The 19,522-nt window shown below is 36.3% G+C and overlaps 1 protein-coding gene across 2 annotated transcripts in view; it reads left to right on the top strand.

The window, feature by feature from the left end:
• LOC150101792 (calcium-activated chloride channel regulator 1-like) overlaps nt 1-19,522 on the top strand; it is a 252,305-nt gene that overhangs the window by 69,439 nt on the left and 163,344 nt on the right. For both annotated transcript variants that reach the window (XM_090400230.1, XM_090400231.1), the window contains exon 6: nt 3,778-3,911. In XM_090400230.1, the coding sequence (XP_090256356.1) occupies nt 3,778-3,911 (134 nt within the window). The remainder of the gene's footprint in view (nt 1-3,777; nt 3,912-19,522) is intronic.

The following is a 19,522-nucleotide window of genomic DNA, read 5'->3' as shown; positions in this document are numbered from 1 at the left end:
ATTGCATTATTTCACTATAAACAAAGAATAAAATCTGTTAATAATATAATAAAATTACATACTGAATAGTAAAATACACATTTTACTATTCAGGCATGTTAAATTGTTAACATAGCCTTATGATTGATAAAGTAGTTTCCAAATTACAACCTTTTCAACTTACAACATGGTTATCAGAATAGAACCCTTGTTTTCTAAGAGTTGAGTACTGACTGTATTTCTTCTGCTTTTATCATCAGTATTCATTGAAATTATTCTTACATTCATGACACAGCAAACATAACTAACTCTTTGGGATTTCCTTTAACTTCTTAGTTAATGTTCTCTCATAATCTGATTTGCTTTTCTTACAATACTGATAATCTTTCTTACCTTTGCTCTATACTGCTCATTATATCATCAAATTCTTGACATGTATTCTCAAGGAGTGTACAGGATATTAAGATGAAAAACTTAATCATTACTAACTATCAACAATTTTCCTCCAAATCAATCTGTTATCTGTCAAGACTCCAACATTATCAGATCTTATATTTCTGTCTTTTAAGGCACTTTTTACTGTATCAATCCACCTATATCTTGGTCTTCCTCTGGGTTGTTTTCCTGCCAACCTAGCAGAGAACACTTGCTTTGCTAACCTTTCCTCTTTCATTCTGTGTAAGTGACCATACCGCCTGAGATTAACTCTGCTGACACATTCCTGATCTAATGTCCAATCCTCACCTTCTCGTGGTGCACCCTGTTAATTATCTACCTGGATACCAAACAAACAAGGATGTGCTGGCAATTTGGATTTAGCTGAACCAGATTGGATTTTTATTAGTTTAAACCACAATGTAAAATGATGGTACAACATGCTCATGACATTGCTGTTTATATTTCTTTTTATATTCCCTTCTCAACATTTTCTTTCTTTCTTTCTTTTTTTTTTTTTTTTCAAATTCATATTTAATGCTAATTTAATTTCCAACTGATTTGTTCTCCTTGCCCTGGGTCTAATACTGTTTTCTTCAAATATTTCTTGATCATTTTCATGCACTGCTTACATCCTTCCCTTGAACTTTCTTATATCAAGACATTGCTTCAAGCAGCTTCTCGTAATCACTGGCTCTGTGGTTTCACTTATAACTACAAATTCTAAAAGTTTATCCACCTCCCAATTCAAAACTGCATAATCTCTCTCTCTCTCCTCTGTTGGAGACAGTGGTTACAGACAAATCCTATGATGCTATCATCATTATTATCTAACACTGAAATCCATGAGCAATAAATCAGCATTACATTCTAATTTAGGTAATCATCTCTCATTAGGTATATAAACTATCATAAATATGTAATTGAAGTTTCTCATAATAATTACTAGTCCTTTACTCATTAAAGTAATTTACTAATGTATGCCAACTACATTCACTTTGCATTTTGAATTTATTCACAAACAAGCTTGGTTTATCAGACTGCTTCAAGTAGATTGTTTTATTTATTTTAATTTAAATGATTCAGTCACTGCATCCTATCTCACACTATAGGCGAGATCTAGAAAGTAATCAGAGAACCGCTCTTTGAGTTTGGTATGATGCCTTATAACTGTATCCTTGATGTCATCAAAAGTAATATTTTCACAATCTTCCAAAAACAAAGCTAACTTTGAAAAGGCAGCTTGTTTTGTTCTGCTTTCTGTCTCCAATATAAAAGCTTTGATCCAAATGCTGAAATTATATATTGATGTTTTTTCCTTACAATTCTTTGTTCAATACATTCACATACTCAAAAATATCAGCTAAATATGCGAGATGTGCAACCCATGAGGAGTTTGTAAAATTATCTGTGAGAACATACTTTTGATCTACCATAAAAATTTCAAGTTCAGTTTTGAGAGCCCACACTCGGTTCAGAACATTTCCACGTGAGAGCCACCTCACTTCTGTATGATAAAGTAGGTTTGTATATTTAGCCTCACCATCTTTACATAATTCACGAAATAGTCGCGTGTTTAGTGTATGTCCTTTGACAACATTGGCAACCTTGATAACATCATGCATGACGGCTTCCAGTGCAGGTTGCAAATGTTTCACAAGCAGTGCCTGGTGATGGATCATACAGTGGCTAACTTCAATTTTTGGATTATTCTCTCTCGCCAAAACCGAAAATCCACTTCCATGACCCAACATAGCTGGAGCTCCACTACTTTAAATTAACGTTATTAAAGTATTCATTAACTTTATTGAAGACATCAATTCCTCTTCAATTGCATGTAAACCTTTGTAGCGAACATACACCATCAGCTGCGAATTACTACTGACACCTGTAGTCTCATCAAACTGAATAGCAAAGCATTTACTCTGTTTTTGAAGAAATAGCTTGTTCCCTCACATTTTCTGCTAAAATAGAAATTCTTTCTTTCACAACTTTTGCAGACAAGGGCACTGAATTTAGTTTCATGGCTCTTTCTGACCACACATAATCGCTGCCATTTTCAAAGCTGCTGGTTTAACCAATTCCTCACCAATAGTATATGGTTTCTTGTTTCGGGCAATCGACCAGGCCACTTCAAAGCTAGCCTTTGATGCTGAACGTTGATCGAATGTACCTCTCAAGTTACTGTCCAGTCTTTGTCTTTTGACAGACATTTCCAAATTTACAAAGTATTCCTGTGGTTTGGAAGACAGATGTGGGTGCAAATTATCCAAGTGTTTCTTCAATTGCTCTTTTTGAAAGATTCTGCAGTCAGTACTTTCAAACAGACAATACACTATGGTTTCATTATTCTTTTGTCTTCTATTTGTGTAAACCCATAATTAAGGAACTCTTCCTGGTATATTCTTTTTTTAGTTGATGTCATCTGAAGGGTAAAAAAGACAGTGATTGAATTTAAGTTTTTTAAAGTTCATTTCAATTTACAATAATTTAATTAGTAAACATGGTACTAAGCCATATCCTCAAGATGAAGGCAGTATTTAATTATTTTTTTTTACCATCAAAAATTAATCGAGCAAGGAGAAAATATATTAATCAAATTATCAAACTAACATAAAACTAAAATATGGTTAATAAATGAAAATCTTACACTTAAAATAGAACTATTGAAATAAATTAAATTAAATAACTACTTAAACCAAATTAAACAAAGCAAAAACATATGTGTTAAAAAATAAGGGTAATAGACAACTGACAAATAATATCTGCTTAGCCACTTGACAATGCCTTAGCAACCAAATTGTTTTGAGTTCAACATGGCGTGATGTGTCCTAAACACGTATATTACATTGGCCAGATGCAGTGTTGCCAGAAGAAAAATTTCTGTCATAACAAGGAACATGCTTTTTATGTAATTTTATTTATGTCTATTGAGTCCTCATTACCCCCAAGAATTTCATTTTTACCCAACTTGGGGTAATTTACCCCGGTTTGCCAACCCCTGTCCTAATATATCAGGCTCTCTTGCACTCCTATGCTAACTACTCAAAACCTTTCATGAACACCGTTTATTTTTTCACCTCAGTAAAGGTTGAAACTAGTTCAGTAAGTGACCCTTTCTATAATACAAAACAATATATGTACATCTGAAAGGAAGCATGCTGCTGTGCATTATGGATTACTAAGTGAATGTTAAGTCAACACCCTCTATACGCAAGTCACCTAGTTGTTTTGTTTAGTATAAATAGAGAATATTCTATGTTGCATTATTTATTAAGAAAGCAGTAACAATACATTTTTTTTGGATACAGATATCATGATTACAGCTGAAGTCTATTTTGTTTTTTCTCCTTTTTAATATAGGTAACAGACTTTTGTGATGAAACAACAAATTTTCAACATAATATATATTCCACTAACAAACATAATGTATTGTGTAGCTATCAGGATACATATAAGGTAATTTTGTCACATCCAGACATGATAAACAAAACAGGGTAAGTAACATAATTTTATATGTGATAACTGTGTTTCACCATAATAAATATTCATAACATATATATAATTTTTATCGTTATATACTCAGAAGTTAAAAAGTATAATAAAAAGTAAAATACAACTCTTAAAAATAAAGCAAGTATGCAATCTAAAATTTCATGCTGGCTAGAGTGTTGTCTGGTTAAATAAGGTGGGCCGCTATTGCTACTGGAATAGATCCCCACTCTACATCAGCGAGTTTAAAATTGTTACCATCAACATAAGAAGCATCAATTGAAAAGAAATGGAACTAGCAAAAGAATTGGATAAACAGATCAACATAATAGGTGTTATTAAACAAAGAAGACAAAAATAGGCAAGATCTTTCTAAGCAGCAAATGCAAGATGTTATATTCAGGCAATAAAATTCAAGGAAAAGAAAGAGTAGCTCTAGTATTCAACACTAAATATGAGGATAATTTAGAATGACAGGCAATATCAGCTAGAGTTATGTGAGCAAATATCAGAATAGGGACAGTGAAGAATGAGACTTATTTGTGCCTATGGTCCCACAGAGGGTTCTACTAAGGATGAAGTGGCCATATAAGTAGCAATCTCCTAGCCCATGCATAAATTTTATGAACTTTGGAAGACCTACAGGTTTCTCTTAATCAGCAACAGGTAGGTATTACCTGGGCCACTCTATATCTGTTTCTTTCTACTAAACAAAAAAGGAAAAGTTGTTCCTTGTTGGAGAGCTAAATAGCAAAGTAGAAAATTATTACCAGATGCATAGAAATATTCTCAGAAAATTTGGAGAAAAGAATAAAGTTAACAATAATGGTAAGTACATGCTGGATTTCTGTTCAGGACATGGACTAGTTATTACTAATAGCATGTTCCAATATGCACAAATTCACATGGAGAGAAGAAATGAGAAATAAGAAAAATCTCATTGACTATGTCATTCTTGATAGTGATCTTTTTCCCACTGGTTTCTGTTTCTGCTTCTTGTTTAATTTGAAAGTTCGTGCTAAAGATGCCCTTGACACTAGAGCAAAATTTTTTTTGCTAACAAAATATTTACATAAATTAAATCTGTGTTATGTTTAACTAATTATCATGTCTTACATCCAATTCTTCAAGTTATCTCAGGGCATTACAGAGAGCTAGTTACAAATCAAAGTAAGTTAGATTACATTCTAAACAGATGTAGAGTGGCCCAGGTAATACCTACCTGTTGCTGATTAAGAGAAACCTGTAGGTCTTCCAAAGTTCATAAAATTTATGCATGGGCCAGGAGATTGTTATGTATGTGGCCAAAAATTGCTTAGCCTTGTTAAATAATGAAATTAAATATGTTCATGATGGACTAATTGCAGACAAAATATTTGCAGCTACTCAGGAAAAGCTGATACAAAAATTCTGTTAACTTATCATTTGCCATCAGCCTTATTTTTTATTTACTGGAGATCCTCAAAAGACAGTTACTAATATTTCAGAGTAGCCTCTTACTTACTATTCAGGAATTAAATGTTTTCTAAAGGTCTAGGTTTTGCATTAGCACCAAAATTCGTTCTAGTAATGGACTTTTTTCTGACAGCTGACCATGCGCTATATGATATTTCTTCAGCTGTTGCTGACCGGCTTGGGTTCCAAATAGCATTAATACTTTTCAAGTCCAAATCTCCTCCAAATTTTTCTTACTCAGAAATGAAGGCCTTATTCTCTCTCTCTATGAAAGAAAAATAGTGTTGCCGTAGCACGTGGCGGTGAATTTGAGCTGTGCTGAAGAAAGTGAGTTTTTAGTCTGTGAATAGTCCGTTTTTTTTTTTTTTTTTTACGTTTTTGAGTGCTAAATTGTTTCTCTGGAATACGAGTGTACTATAGTGGGTTTTTTTTTAAGTAGGTGCTGTCGCGATATTGTGTATTTTGTTTACCGAGAAGACGGGGCGGATGCATAACAATGGAAGATAAGACGAAGCTAAGTTTTCATTACTGTATTTAGTTTTATTTCATTTTATTTAGTGTACTGAATGTTTTGTTTTGCTTGTAATTGTTTACTTATTTAGCATTTATTTATTTTTGATTTTGAATAATTAACAATTACGCTAGTAGTCCCTCAGCAGTAACGAATGATGGCAGATTCAGCTGCAGTCGCAAATGGCTTGTCACCAAGTCCTCCGCCATTTGGGCACTCTATTATAAGCAATATAGTAAGGGAGTTTGTGGCATGCAGCATTTGCGACATGTATGTGTCTCGGGAATTGGATGTCTGGCTTGTGAGAGAGAGGATGGGTGTGTGTATGTATAAAGTGCAGGCAATGGGAGGAAATAAATGCAGCAGATATCTCAATAACCAACCTTGTTGCTCCAAGAACGGGAAATAAATACAGGAAGATGAGTAGTGTGATAGGAGAGAATGAAGAAAAAAATGTGAATGAGAAAATAATAGTTGATAGTGTAGAAGGCGTGAGTGACTGAAAGTTTAGATGGTTTTGTTTGGGAGAGTGAATTTCGATTTAGAGTGACTGCAGTGCAGAGGGAGATAGAGGAGATGAAAGAGGAGGTGTCTTGGGAGAAGTATGACAAGTATGAAAGATGAGATTAGAAGGATGGAAGAGATAAATGCAAGGCAAATTGCAGTACGGGAGAGAGAGAGAGTGTTTTGGGAATGATAGGAGAGGAGAGAAATTTGTGAATGACAAAAGAGGAGAGAATGGAAACAGTAGGAGAGATGGAATGAGAGAGAGGTATGGGAGTGCTAGAGAAGGAGAGAATGGAAACAGTAAGAGAGACGGAATGAGAGAGAGGTATGGCAGTGCTAGAAGAGGAGAAAATGGAAACAGTAGGAGAGAGGGAATGAGAGAGATGGGTATGGGAATGCTAGAAGAGGAGAGAATGGAAACAGTAGGAGAGATGGAATGAGAATGAGGTATGGGAGTGCTAGAGGAGGAGAGAATGGAAACAGTAGGAGAGATGGAATGAGAGAGAGGTATGGCAGTGCTTGAAGAGGAGAGAATGGAATGAGAAAGAGGTATAGGAGTGCTAGAAAAGGAGAAAATGAAAACAGTAGGAGAGAGGGAATGAGAGAGAGGTATGGGAATGAAAGAAGAGGAGAAAATGGAAACACTAGGAGAGAGGGAATGGTAAGAGGTATAATGTATGGGGACTCAATGATCTGTGGTGTTCAAGATAGGATGCGTGAGGAGTTTGTCAGGAGGAACGATAGAAAGGGTGGCTTTGGCAGTTAAGAGAGGTGAAAGGGTGGATGAGATGATTGTGATGGTGGGAACAAATGACTCGAGTGGTGGTGTAAATAGGGCAGCGAGAGATATGAGATTCTTGTTTGAGGTGGTACGAAAGAAGACACAGAGAGGAAAGATAGTGTGTGTTGGTGTGTGTGTGTTGCCTAGGTAAGATAATGACGAACTGTGCAGAAGAGCGGTAATAGTGAATGACATAATAGCTAGAATGTGTGATAAGAGAGGACTGGAATATGTGTATGCTTGGAATGCATTTGAGGACAGAGAGGAATTGTATGCAAGAGACCACTTACATTTGAATGAGGAAGGAGACGTAGGCATCTGGAGAGACTGCTGTTCTGAACGAGTCAGTGTATCCCAGGGAGAATGGTAGCAGGGGTGGCCTCTTGTGGGAATGGGTACTTGGGAGAAGGGGGGAACGACATCAGGTAACACTGAGCTCAGTGGAGTCTAGAGGTGAATAATGCTGGGTATAGAAACAACGGAATTTATATGCTTTATACTAATACCAGGAGTATCTGGAATAATGGAGAGGAAATGGTGGCACTGATAACATCAGCCTGGCCAAAGATTATTGGGATCACAGAGACGTGGTTGACAGAAGAGGATATAATAACAGGAATAGAAGTCGCTGGGTACAGCATTTTTCGGCAGGATAGGAAGGTAAAGCGTGGTGATGGAGTACTGCTTTTGATACGTAACGACCTATTCAAGAGTGGAGCCTTTGGAAGGCAGTGACACTAATGATTTTGAAAGCATATGGTGATGAGGTAGAGGTGGGCAAGACAGGATATGTAGTGGGGTGTTGCAACATACGCAAGAGTACAGAGGGTGGGGACCAGGAAATGTTTAGACAGTTGAGTTTGACAAGTGTAACAAGAATGATTATTATGGGAGATTTTAACTACAGTAATATAAACTGGGGAGAGGAAGATGCATGTAGCAATAAGGGAATGGAATTTCTAGAATTCTTGAGGGACAAATGTCTTAGGCAACATGTATTAGACAGATCAAGAGGTTCAAGAGTTTTGGATTTGGTTATAGCATCAGAAGAGTTGATAAGAACTGAGATGACATCTCTTCCATCAGTTGGAGAGAGTGACCATATGGTTTTGACTTGGAAAATGAATAGACATGCTGGAGTCTCAAAGAGATGGGATTGTTTGTGGAATTATAAGGCAGGTGATTATAATAGTTTAAGACGTCAACTTGGGGAAGTTTGGGAAACATCGATGGGACACTGCATAGTCTATGGGAGGAGTTATACTGGAGGAAGTAGAGGAGTCAAGAGATCTGGGGTTGATGATTGATAGAAACTTGAAATTTAGGGGACATATTGCAAAGATGGTGAAGGTAACACAGAGGATTGTTGCAATAATGAGAAGCACACTGACCTGCAGAGATAAAACAGTTATCATTCCGTTGTATAAGTCTCTGATCAGACCACACTTGGACTATTGTTCTCAGATTTGGTCCCCAGGATTTGAAGGGGATAAATTAACTGTGGAAAGGATACAAAGACGGATGACAAAGATGGTTTCAGGACTGTACAATGATAGTTATGAGGATCGGCTGAGGGAATGTGGACTGCAGAGTTTGGTGGATAGAAGAAGGAGAAGTGATATGATTGAGACTTTTAAACTGTTGAGAGGTGGTTACAGGGTTGACACTGGGGAGTTCTTTCGCTTGGTTGAATAGCAGGTAGGAGTGATGACAAGAGGCCATCCCTGGAAGTTACGAAAGGAAACTGTGAGCAAGAGGGTGAGGAGTGGTTTCTTTGCATGGAGGGTGGTTGAACCATGGAATGCATTGCCTGAAGGAGTGGTGAGAGCAAGAATGGTCAATGAGTTCAAGGAGTGGTATGATAGACTTTGTATTTCTTAGGAAGGACCTCCCACGATGTGTCTTTTGACTCTATGGAAGCCTGAATAATAATAATTACAAAAACAGATAATAAAATAAAACTGGACAATAAAACAAACTAAGATTAGTAATAACTGAAATGAAGTTTATGAGAAAAACTGCAAAATATACTCTATTCGATCACAAAAGAAACAAAGAAATTATGAAAGAATTAAAGCAGGAGTCAGTTATAGAAAAAATTTAAAAAATATAAACATAAATGGATAGAACACATCGAAAGAATGAAAACAGAAACATTACCAAAACAAGCCTTAAGTTACCATTAGGAAAAAGAAAACCAGGATGTCCTCGTAAGAGATTCAATGATGACTTCTAAGTCTGGAACAGGCCACTCTAGGCCTAAATTCTTGACAAGCATGATGATGATGACAAAGACAGATAATGGAAAAGTATGAGCAGTTCAAGATTTTAATGAATACTATATAAAATTAACTTTAATGCTATGTGACTATTCTACATAATGTCCTTGTTTTCATCATCCTATGATGACCCAGATTAGGAAATTAAAGGCTCTTATAGATAATGTTTCTAATAGGGATGGTAATCTTTCTACCATGGTTATTATTATTATTATTATTATTATTGTTATTATTAAACAAGACCTCATGGGGTCAAAGACTCATCTAGGAGGTCCTTTTGTCTCACACACATCTCATTATACCGGGTCTTAAACACATTCAAACTCCTTGCAGACACCACACTCTCAGGTAAGGCATTCCAATCATTCACAACTCTGCACGAAAAAAACCTGCCTCTCACTCCCCTACTCACACCCTCTTTATACAGTTTCCAGGGATGACCTCTGGTTCTTCCCTGATCTCCCACTATTCTCTGTAGAACTTCTCCACCATTGATCCTATAACAACCCCTTACCAACTTGTAGGTCTCTATCATATCTCCCCTCTTCCTTCTCTCCACTAGACTCTGCAAATTACATCTTTTCAATCTTTCCTCATACTTGACATTCCAGAGGTCAGAAACTCATTTCTATGAACTGAGTCAACCTCCTCATTTATATGAACTGCAAAAAGTCCCCAAAGTGAATATTCTAAATTGCTTTTAGCAATCACAGGAAAGCCCTCTTCATTTATCAAAAATATCATTCGCTTCATTTGTCATTCGCTTTGGCTACTTCAAATGTCAAAATAAACTTTACCAACAAATTGAGGGTATATCAATTAGAAGTCCTTTTTATTTCACACTAGCTAACAATTACTTCATGGAATGATTTGAATAACGGATACTGAATAGCATTTTCCTAAATCGTCCTTATGGTAAAGATATGCTGATGATTAATTTGTAGTTTGGCATATTCCCTATTCTGTCAAATCTTCTCTTCAACTGAACACACCATCGTCCGTTACTAAAGATGGTCAACCGCTCCATTCATCGTGCACACCTGTCCTTCTTTCATTAAAAAGTCTTACCCATCTTCGTACCATTGAATCACCCATTGCATGTTCTCCATAAACCTCAATAATTTGCTGATGAATTTCAGCTGTTTTAACGTTTCCTCGCATTCAAGAAACAGATAATTGTCTTAATTTCGCATCCAGGGGTGCGATACGATTTTCTTATACATTATAAACACACACCAAGAAGTGTATGCACTGCAAGAATGTCTGAAAATGGCACCAATGCCTTGCTAGCAAATGAAACTCAGCATGCATGCACACCATTGCGATCGCAGCACTGCAGCAAAAATATTTAAAAATGGAACTTACGTTCTGGACGTCCCTTGTATATTCTTTTCTCTTAAAGGAAATTATCCACAACTATCTATTTGCTTCTGTACATTCCACTTTATTTTACCTCTTCTGTCTCTTTATACAAATGCTCTCTCTCTCTCTCTCACTGTCTCTTGTATCCCTCAGTTGTTTGTTTGTTTCATACCACAGTAGAATATACTGTATTTTCTTATTTCCAACTACATGAATGTCATGACAGCCAGGTATCACAGATAGCACAAAATTTATTAACATTGACCTCCATGGTGTCACTCCTCATGGGAGGTACACACACAGAGCTCATCTAGCTGTGCCTTAAACTGATTCAGTGTGTCTACATTCACAACACACTCAAGCAACTAATTGCACTCACCAACTGCCCTCCATTCAAACAACCTTATTCCTCTGCTCACATTCCCCTTATACAGTTTCCAGGAATTGCCTCTTCTATTCTATGAAAAATTTTATTATTATTCCGGCCTCCATGGAGTCAAAAGACTCATCATGGGAGGTCCTTCCTAAGAAACACAAAGTCTATCAAGACTCGTAGAGGGGAGGTCCTCCCCACCCCCCTTCCGAGAAACACAAAGTCTTTCATACCACTCCTTAAACTCATTGACCGTTCTCACTCTTGCCACTCCATCAGGCAATGCATTCCATGGTTCAACCATCCTCCATGCAAAGAAACCACTCCTCACCCTCTTGCAAACAGTTTCCTTTCGTAACTTCCAGAGGCCTCTTGTCATCACTCCTTCCCGCTGTTCAACCAAGTGAAAGAACTCCCTAGTGTCAACCCTGTAACCACCTCTCAACAGTTTAAAAGTCTCAATCATATCACCTCTCCTTCTTCTTCTATCCACCAAACTCTGCAGTCAATATTCTCTCAGCCGATCCTCATAACTATCCTTGTACAGTCCTGAAACCATCTTTGTTTATTCGCCTTTGTACCCTTAATTTATCCCGTTCAAATCCTGGGGACCAAATCTGAGAACAATAGTCTAAGTGCGGTCTGATCAGAGATTTATACAACGGAATGATAACCTTTTTATCTCTGCAGGTCAGTGTTCTTCTCATTATTGCAGCAATCCTCTGTATTACCTTCACTACCTTTGCAATATGTCCCCTAAATTTCAGGTTTCTATCAATCATCAACCCCAAATCTCTTGTTTTCCCTACTTCCTCTAGTTTAACTCCTCCCATAGAGTATGCAACATCCCATCGATGTGTCCCAAACCTCAAGACCTTACATTTTGCTGCATTAAACTGACATCCCCATTCATTTGCACATCTATCTAGCTTATTCAAATCCTCTTGCAGGGCTACCACATCTGCACTATTACTAATAATCCTTCCCAGCTTCGTATCATCTGCAAACAACTGAATATCCCCTTGCAATCCACTGACAATGGCATTAATATAAAGGTTAAACAATATAGTCCCAGTACTGAGCCCCCGTGGGACCCCCCACTTGTAACCTTCTGCCTCACTGCCACACATTTTTTCTGTTTCAATCTGATAACAACCCTTGAGTAAATTAAGTCTCAATCATATTCCACCCCTCTCTTCCTATTCATATTACTTTGCAATTGACATTCTTTTCATTTGTCTTCATACTCTACATTCCAAATACTACTGATTACCTGTATGAATCTTCTGGGTCCTTTATAACATATTTCTCATTGCCATGGAAACCCAGTGATCAAATATGTGCACAGTAATCCATATGAGACCTGATCAAGGCCTTATGGATTACTGTGCACAAATTGTGGTCTCCCAATTATAGGTCCTTGTCCACCACCACTCCCATATTTCTAATTTCCTCTACTTCCATTGAAGTTTTCCACCAAGTTTATAATTTGCATCTCTATAATTTCAAAACTTTACACTTTTGCTACATTAAACTAATACTTCCACTTGTGCATTCATACAAGCTGTTCAAGTCCTCATTTAAGGCCATAATAACATCTGTTTCACTCTACATTGCTCTCCCCAATTTTGCATCATCTTCAAACACCTGCTTATTACCAGTTAAACCCATTCTTCCAATATCATTAATGTACAAACTGAACAATAGCCCAATGCTAGCCTGGTTTACTGAGTGGTTGGCATACTTGCTCTCCAAAACAGGCTGTGGATTTGGATTCCGCTGTGGGTATGGATGTTTGCCATTGTCCTTAGGTGAGAAATGAATGCCATCACCCCACTGCTATGCTTATTTGGAAGCCTGTAGTGACTTGAAAAAGTTTCATATTTGGCTTCCAGAGCAGAGTTTCTGGACAACGTACAAATAAACATGAAAAATATAAAATTAATAAAAATACAGAAAATATGCCTTATCTGCCAAGTACAAAAATATACTGTAGAAAAAAAAGAGCCTTGTGGCATACCACTAGTGATCCTCCACATTCAGGACATTATACCCCATTCTGATACCTATCTGACAGCCAGTTACTGATCCAACACACTGCTATTCAATCCTATTTCTTTCAGTTTATTTAACTGCTGGTCATGTGGCAAAACTATCTGATAGATTGTTTTGCCACATGACTTATTACCATATATCTAAGTCTAAGTATACTACTATGTATGTCTCCATTGTCAAAGATATTTGTCACTTATATGCATAAGTTAGTAAAACATGATCTTCCTTTAACAAACCCATTCTGACAACCGCAGAAAATACTGCCCTTATCAACCCATTTCTGTATGCTAGTTCTCGCCAATCTCCAGTACCTTAACCATGGTCCCCACAAGGGTGGGGCTGACAGGGCTCTAGCCTGGGGGGCCCGCCTTGTCGGGTGGCCAGCTAAGTGAGACTAACAAAAGACAAAAAGAAACTTTATAAAATATGAATGAATATGTGCCGAGAGGGACTACTAGCTTTTGCAATCATTTCCAACCTATTATCCATCTTTTCAGACTTATGGTTACTCTTCTGAACTTCCCATTCGAAAGGATTACTTTAGTTTTTGCCCGTCTCGCTTTCTCTTTCAACACCGAACACAATTAAAGGCTTGAAAAAATATTTCAAATCTTATAAAGGTATGCTAATGACAATGTTTTGCCACAAAATATTATCAAATATTGACAATAAGAATATTATACAAAGTAAAGGAATATCTCTTGAGGTCGAGTCTGCACTTATAAGAGAATTGGTGCAAAAGTAAGCAATCGGTGTGCAACCTCAATTTTGCAAAAATCAGGAAACTACTGTAGAACCTGAACAAAATTTCAAAATTTTCATAATTTATCCAGTATTGAATTTTATTATGAATGATTTAAAAACAAGGTTTGAAGCAGCAGATAATATATGTGAATTATTCTCACCTATTTTAAATTTCCACAACTTGAACGATGGTCAACTTATCGCAAAAGCAGCAAAACTTGTGAATATGTATGAAAAATATCTGTCAGAAGAGTTATTCATAAGATAGTTTTTGGCACAGAAACAAGTCTGGTGAGATTTCTGAACGCAATTTATGACAAAAATCTGCAAGGTATATATGCCAATATCTGCCTCATCATTAAACTATTTTGCACAATACCGGTTACTATTTCTTCAGCTGAGAGATCATTCAGCAGATTGGCCAATTCATTGAAAACATGGCAAAGAAGCACAAATAGCCAAGAATGACTTAATCACCTAGCAATTTTGTGCATCGAAAAGGATTTGGCTAAGTGAGTTGATTTTACTGACATTATTGATAAATTTTCATTGACAAAAACTAGAAAATATACTTTGAAGTAATTTTGAATATTATCATTAATTTGTATTATGTAGATATTGGTAGTTTTTTAAATAAATATTACTTTTGTTATCATTTAAACTAATTGATCCTAAACCTTGTAGACTGTATAGAAATGTGTTGTCCTTAACCTGAGCGACAGGTAGGGGGCCTGCCAAAAATCCTGGCCTCGGGGCCTGCTTCAGGATGTGGAGACCATGACCTTAGCTATAACTGTAGATATACAGATTGGTCTATAATTTGTAGCCACAGACTTATCAGTACCTTTACAACAATTTTTTCTTCTTTCCACTCTTGGAACATGTGCTGTTATAAGACTCCTAATAAACAGGCATATCAATGTTACTGCCAGTTCCCTGGTTTTCAGTAATGACAGGCATGATATGTTTGACAATTTGAGATAGATTCTTTTCCACTTGATGCCTATTTCATGTACCAAATATAATAAATAAAAAATAAAATAAATAAAAAAATTACAGCTATTTTAATTCTCACAATGTAGGAAGGTATGTATATCTTCCTCCCTTCTGGTTGCTGCTCAATGATAAACTTTTCTGCAGAATGACATATCCATGAGATGCAAGCGTAAGGAGGAGAATGCTACTGCAAATGGTGAAACAGGTATGGAAGAAGTTGGTATCCATGAACATAAAGAAGATGGTCAGAATAATTCTGATGCTAAGACCACTGATGATGGTGGTGATTCTAAAGAATCTGTAGGAACAACTGAAGAAGAAAATGATGATTTAATCAAAAAGGGTGAAACTGAAAGTGCTTCTTCAGATGATGCTCCAACTGATATTGTTGAAGATAGTCCAAATAGAGAAACAGCAAAAGATATCAAAACTGAGAAAAATCAAGCATCTTCAAATGAACTGCAAAGCCCTGATCAGTCACAGACTGTTGCAGAAGCTATAGAAACAGTTAGTGAGTCAATAGCTAATGAACCAAAACCTGAAAATGAAAATTGTCCTGTTTCTAATGCAAAATCAAGCATAAAAGAAAAATCTGAATTAAACCAAACAGGGTCATAACAAAGACCAGTGCCAAAATGAGATCAAAGATTGAACAGAAATAGAACCTCCTACAACTACGTCACTTCCATCACCTGCAGAAACCACTTCCATACTTGATAATGTGCCTTCTGCAGATTCCCCCAAAGGAGAAGACTTGCAGACTTCAGAGTTGAAAATAGAAAATGAAGTCGTGAACTCCCATTCCCTTGAAATACAGGAGAATGGTGTGGATGAAAGCAAAGAAAAAGGAGCTGGGGAACAAACCAATGTGCCTCAAAGTAAGAAGGAAATTATTTCTGAAGCTAGTCAAGAAGCTTTGAAAGAAGTTCCTGCAGAACAGAATGGTACTGTGAATGGAGAAATATCAGAAGAAGAGGAATCAAATATGACAGTACCAGCTGAACTTACATGGGAACATGGAGGTACAGAAGTTTCAGTTTGTGGAGGTTTTAGCAAATGGATAGACCAGAATCCTCTTAAAGAAAAGGAGGGTTTATTTTCCACTAGTGGAAATTTGTCTGTAGGGGAACATCACTACAAGTTCTTTGTAGATGGAGCTTGGACTGTCTAGTAAACAGCCAACAGTAGAATTAGATGGTCATGGGCAAGTAAATGTGATGGTCATAAAGGCAGCTGCTGAAGAATAATGAAACATATCAATTCTTCCTTGCCTTTCAATATGAAGTCCTCTTTGGTATGAGCCCACCTGACTTTATTTCATGACAAATAATACAACCAACCGTGAAAGTTTAATGTGAAAGAGCATTAGTGCAGTACAGTTGAAAGGCGATAATTATCTTGTATTGGCACTCTTGTCATTCTCATCAGCTCAGATATGTGGTGTTAGAGCTAGCACCTGTGTGATAGTGGTAGTTGGACACAGTAGGTAGTTAATCAAACTCATGTACTGTAGAATGGTGTAAACCAGGAAAGTTTGTTTTTCTTATGTATAGCACATATATTTCAGCATGCTGAACTTATTCTAGCACTGGAAATTTGAAAGGAATGAATCTGAGTTTGTGTGTTTAATAGCATCAAAATATGCAAGAATCTTTACTTGTTTTAATATTATTTCAAATAGACAACACTTTCCTGGTTTACATGAAATTTTCATATGATATCTCAGTCACCTTTATTAAGATTTTGACTTCTTATCTTCCAAAGGCCCTTTTGCCAGTGTATAAAACATCTTATATGTATATGTACTATGATATATGATAAAATATTATTGGTTTTTGAAAGTGGGTCGACTTTATGTTCCTCAAACTTTGAATTTTGTGAATACATTGTGGATTATAATTGACTGATTTTTTATCAAGCAGTACCACTCTTTGTATGAATAATTATTCATACAAAGAATTATCATTATCACTACCTAGAATTATCTAGGAACTAGAATTATCACTACCAAAGAATTATAATTCTTTGGTAGCTTTTTTATGGTAGGAATATTGATGTTTTGCATATGCTTTTATTGCTATCTACAAATAGTCAAATATTTATATACATTTATACACTTGTACCTTGACTACAAACAGGAGAGATCCCAGATGACTGGAGAACTGGAAAGATCATCCCAATATACAAGAAAGGAGACAAAAGAGACTGCAGAAATTACAGACCAATCAATTTACTCTCTCACACCTATAAAATATTCATAAGAATTATACAAAATAGATTAAAAAACACCTACGAAGAAATGATAGGCATAGAACAAGCTGGTTTTCAAGGAAACTATTCAACAATAGACCAAATTTTCACATTGCACCAACTAGCAGAGCTCAGCTGGGAAGACCATAAAGAACTAAATTGTTGTTTTGTGGACTTTAAACAAGCTTTTGATAACATCAACAGAGAAATCCTTCTTAAAATTCTACTAGAAAAAGCAATAGACAAATATATAATACAGTTTCTGATAAAATATTACTCTAAGACAAATGCAATAATTAAAAAGGACACACGCACAACAGAACCCATAGAGATCCAAAAAGGAGTAATGCAAGGATGCCCATTATCTCCATGCCTATTCAACATATATTTAGAAGACGTTGTAAAGAAAGCAATAGACAATGAGCCTGGAATCAATGTCAATGGTTTAAACATAAATAATATCAAATATGCAGATGATCTCGTCCTTCCTGCAAGAACCCTAAATGAACTACAAAAGCTGATCAACAAGCTAAATGAAACCTGTAAAACATATGACATGACAATAAATATACAAAAGACAAAAGTCATGAAAATAGGGAGGAACAAAACTACCATCTCAGCCACCCTAAACGGAGAACAAGTAGACAACTTCATATACCTTGGATCAAAACTAACGGAAACAATAGATGAACTCAAAACAATCAAACACAGAATAGTGATAGGATGGACCACCATGGGAAAATTACAGAAAATCTGGAAAACAAACAAAATATCTAAACAAGCCAAAATCAAATTATATGAAGCAATAATTATACCAACAGTCATCTATGGAGCAGAAGCGTGGATAGTTAAAAAAAGAGAGGAGAAAAAACTGCTGGCATTTGAAATGAAATTATTATTATTATTATTATTATTATTATTATTATTACCACGGGCTACTCCAGGAGTCCTTAGACTCATCGAGGGAGACCCTAAACATCATGTTCACACAGCTGTTCAACATTCTCACAGTATCTATCATACCTTGCCTTGAACTCGCTCACTGTCATAGCACCCACAACAGACTCTGGCAGCTTATTCCACTCATTTACCACTCTAAAAGTAAAGAACCCAGCTCTAACACCCCTGCTAACCATGCTCTTGCCCAGCTTCCATGGGTGTCCCCTAGTTCTCCCACCACCAGTCCTGATCTCAAAAATATCCTCTGAATTAATCCTATAGAATCCTTTTAGCAATTTGAATGTCTCAATCATATCTCCCCTTTTCTGCCTATCAACTAGTTTCTGCAACCCACAAATCTTCAACCTGTTCTCATATGGTTCATTCCATAGACCTGCTATCATCTTAGTCACTCGCCTCTGGATCCTCTCAACCTCCTCCCCATCAAGAAGGAACCGAGGTGACCAAAAAACAAACATCACAGTCAGACAAGAACTATTGTATAAAAAGACAATAATAGAAAATATTAGAAAACAACAACTGAGATGGTTTGGACACACTGTATGCATGGATGCAGACAGACTTCCTAATGTCCTAATCAATACTTTTCCGACTGAAAAAAAGAAGACCTGGAAGACCAAGAATTACCTGGTTGAAATTAATAAAGAACATCTCAGGATGCAGAACATATAAGGAACTTTTTCGAACAGCAAGGAATAGAGACGACTGGAAGATCCTGCTCAAGAGAAGACTCAACCCATCTTAGACGGAAGAGAAGAAGAAGAAGACCTTGACTTGGTGCTCACTGGACATTCTCTTTGGAAGAAATCTTTTTGATCTGTTTATATCAGATTTTGAAATTAACAAAGTATATTATAGCTTGTTTTAAAGTTATTTCTGGCAGTCTTTTACAATCTACCTTCAACTACTTTCCTCATTTTAATTCACATTGCATGCCGTGAATGAGTGAGTCTTTTATTTAACACCTCCCTCGATGAGTCTTTGGACTCCCTGTAGGTGTCAAATAATAAATAAATGTGATTAAACTTAACAGTGCCATTAGTCATCCATCAATAGCAAAACAAATAATGCTGCATTGCATTGATTGTCTTAGTTGAATATGATTTTATCAACATAATGCTGTTTTGATACATTTCATTTTTAATTAACTAAAATATCTTTCTTTTGTAAACAAATTACATAAAAATATTTAATGTCATACTTTCGTACTTTGATTGGGGAAAGTAACTATGCAGTCTTGACTTGGGAGAATAAAAGGTGAATGAATATTCTGTGAAGAAGGGATGTATGTTGAACTACAAGACAAGTGATTATGACAAGGTTAAGAAGAAGCTCAAAGCTGT

The sequence above is a fragment of the Typopeltis vanoorti genome, chromosome 11 (genome assembly GCF_054136105.1).
Source record: "Typopeltis vanoorti isolate ZY-2024b chromosome 11, IOZ_Tvanoo_1.0, whole genome shotgun sequence".
Lineage (NCBI taxonomy): Eukaryota > Metazoa > Arthropoda > Arachnida > Uropygi > Thelyphonidae > Typopeltis > Typopeltis vanoorti.
The sequence above is the reverse complement of the archived record's forward strand: the minus strand, read 5'-3'. Positions and strand labels throughout refer to the sequence as shown.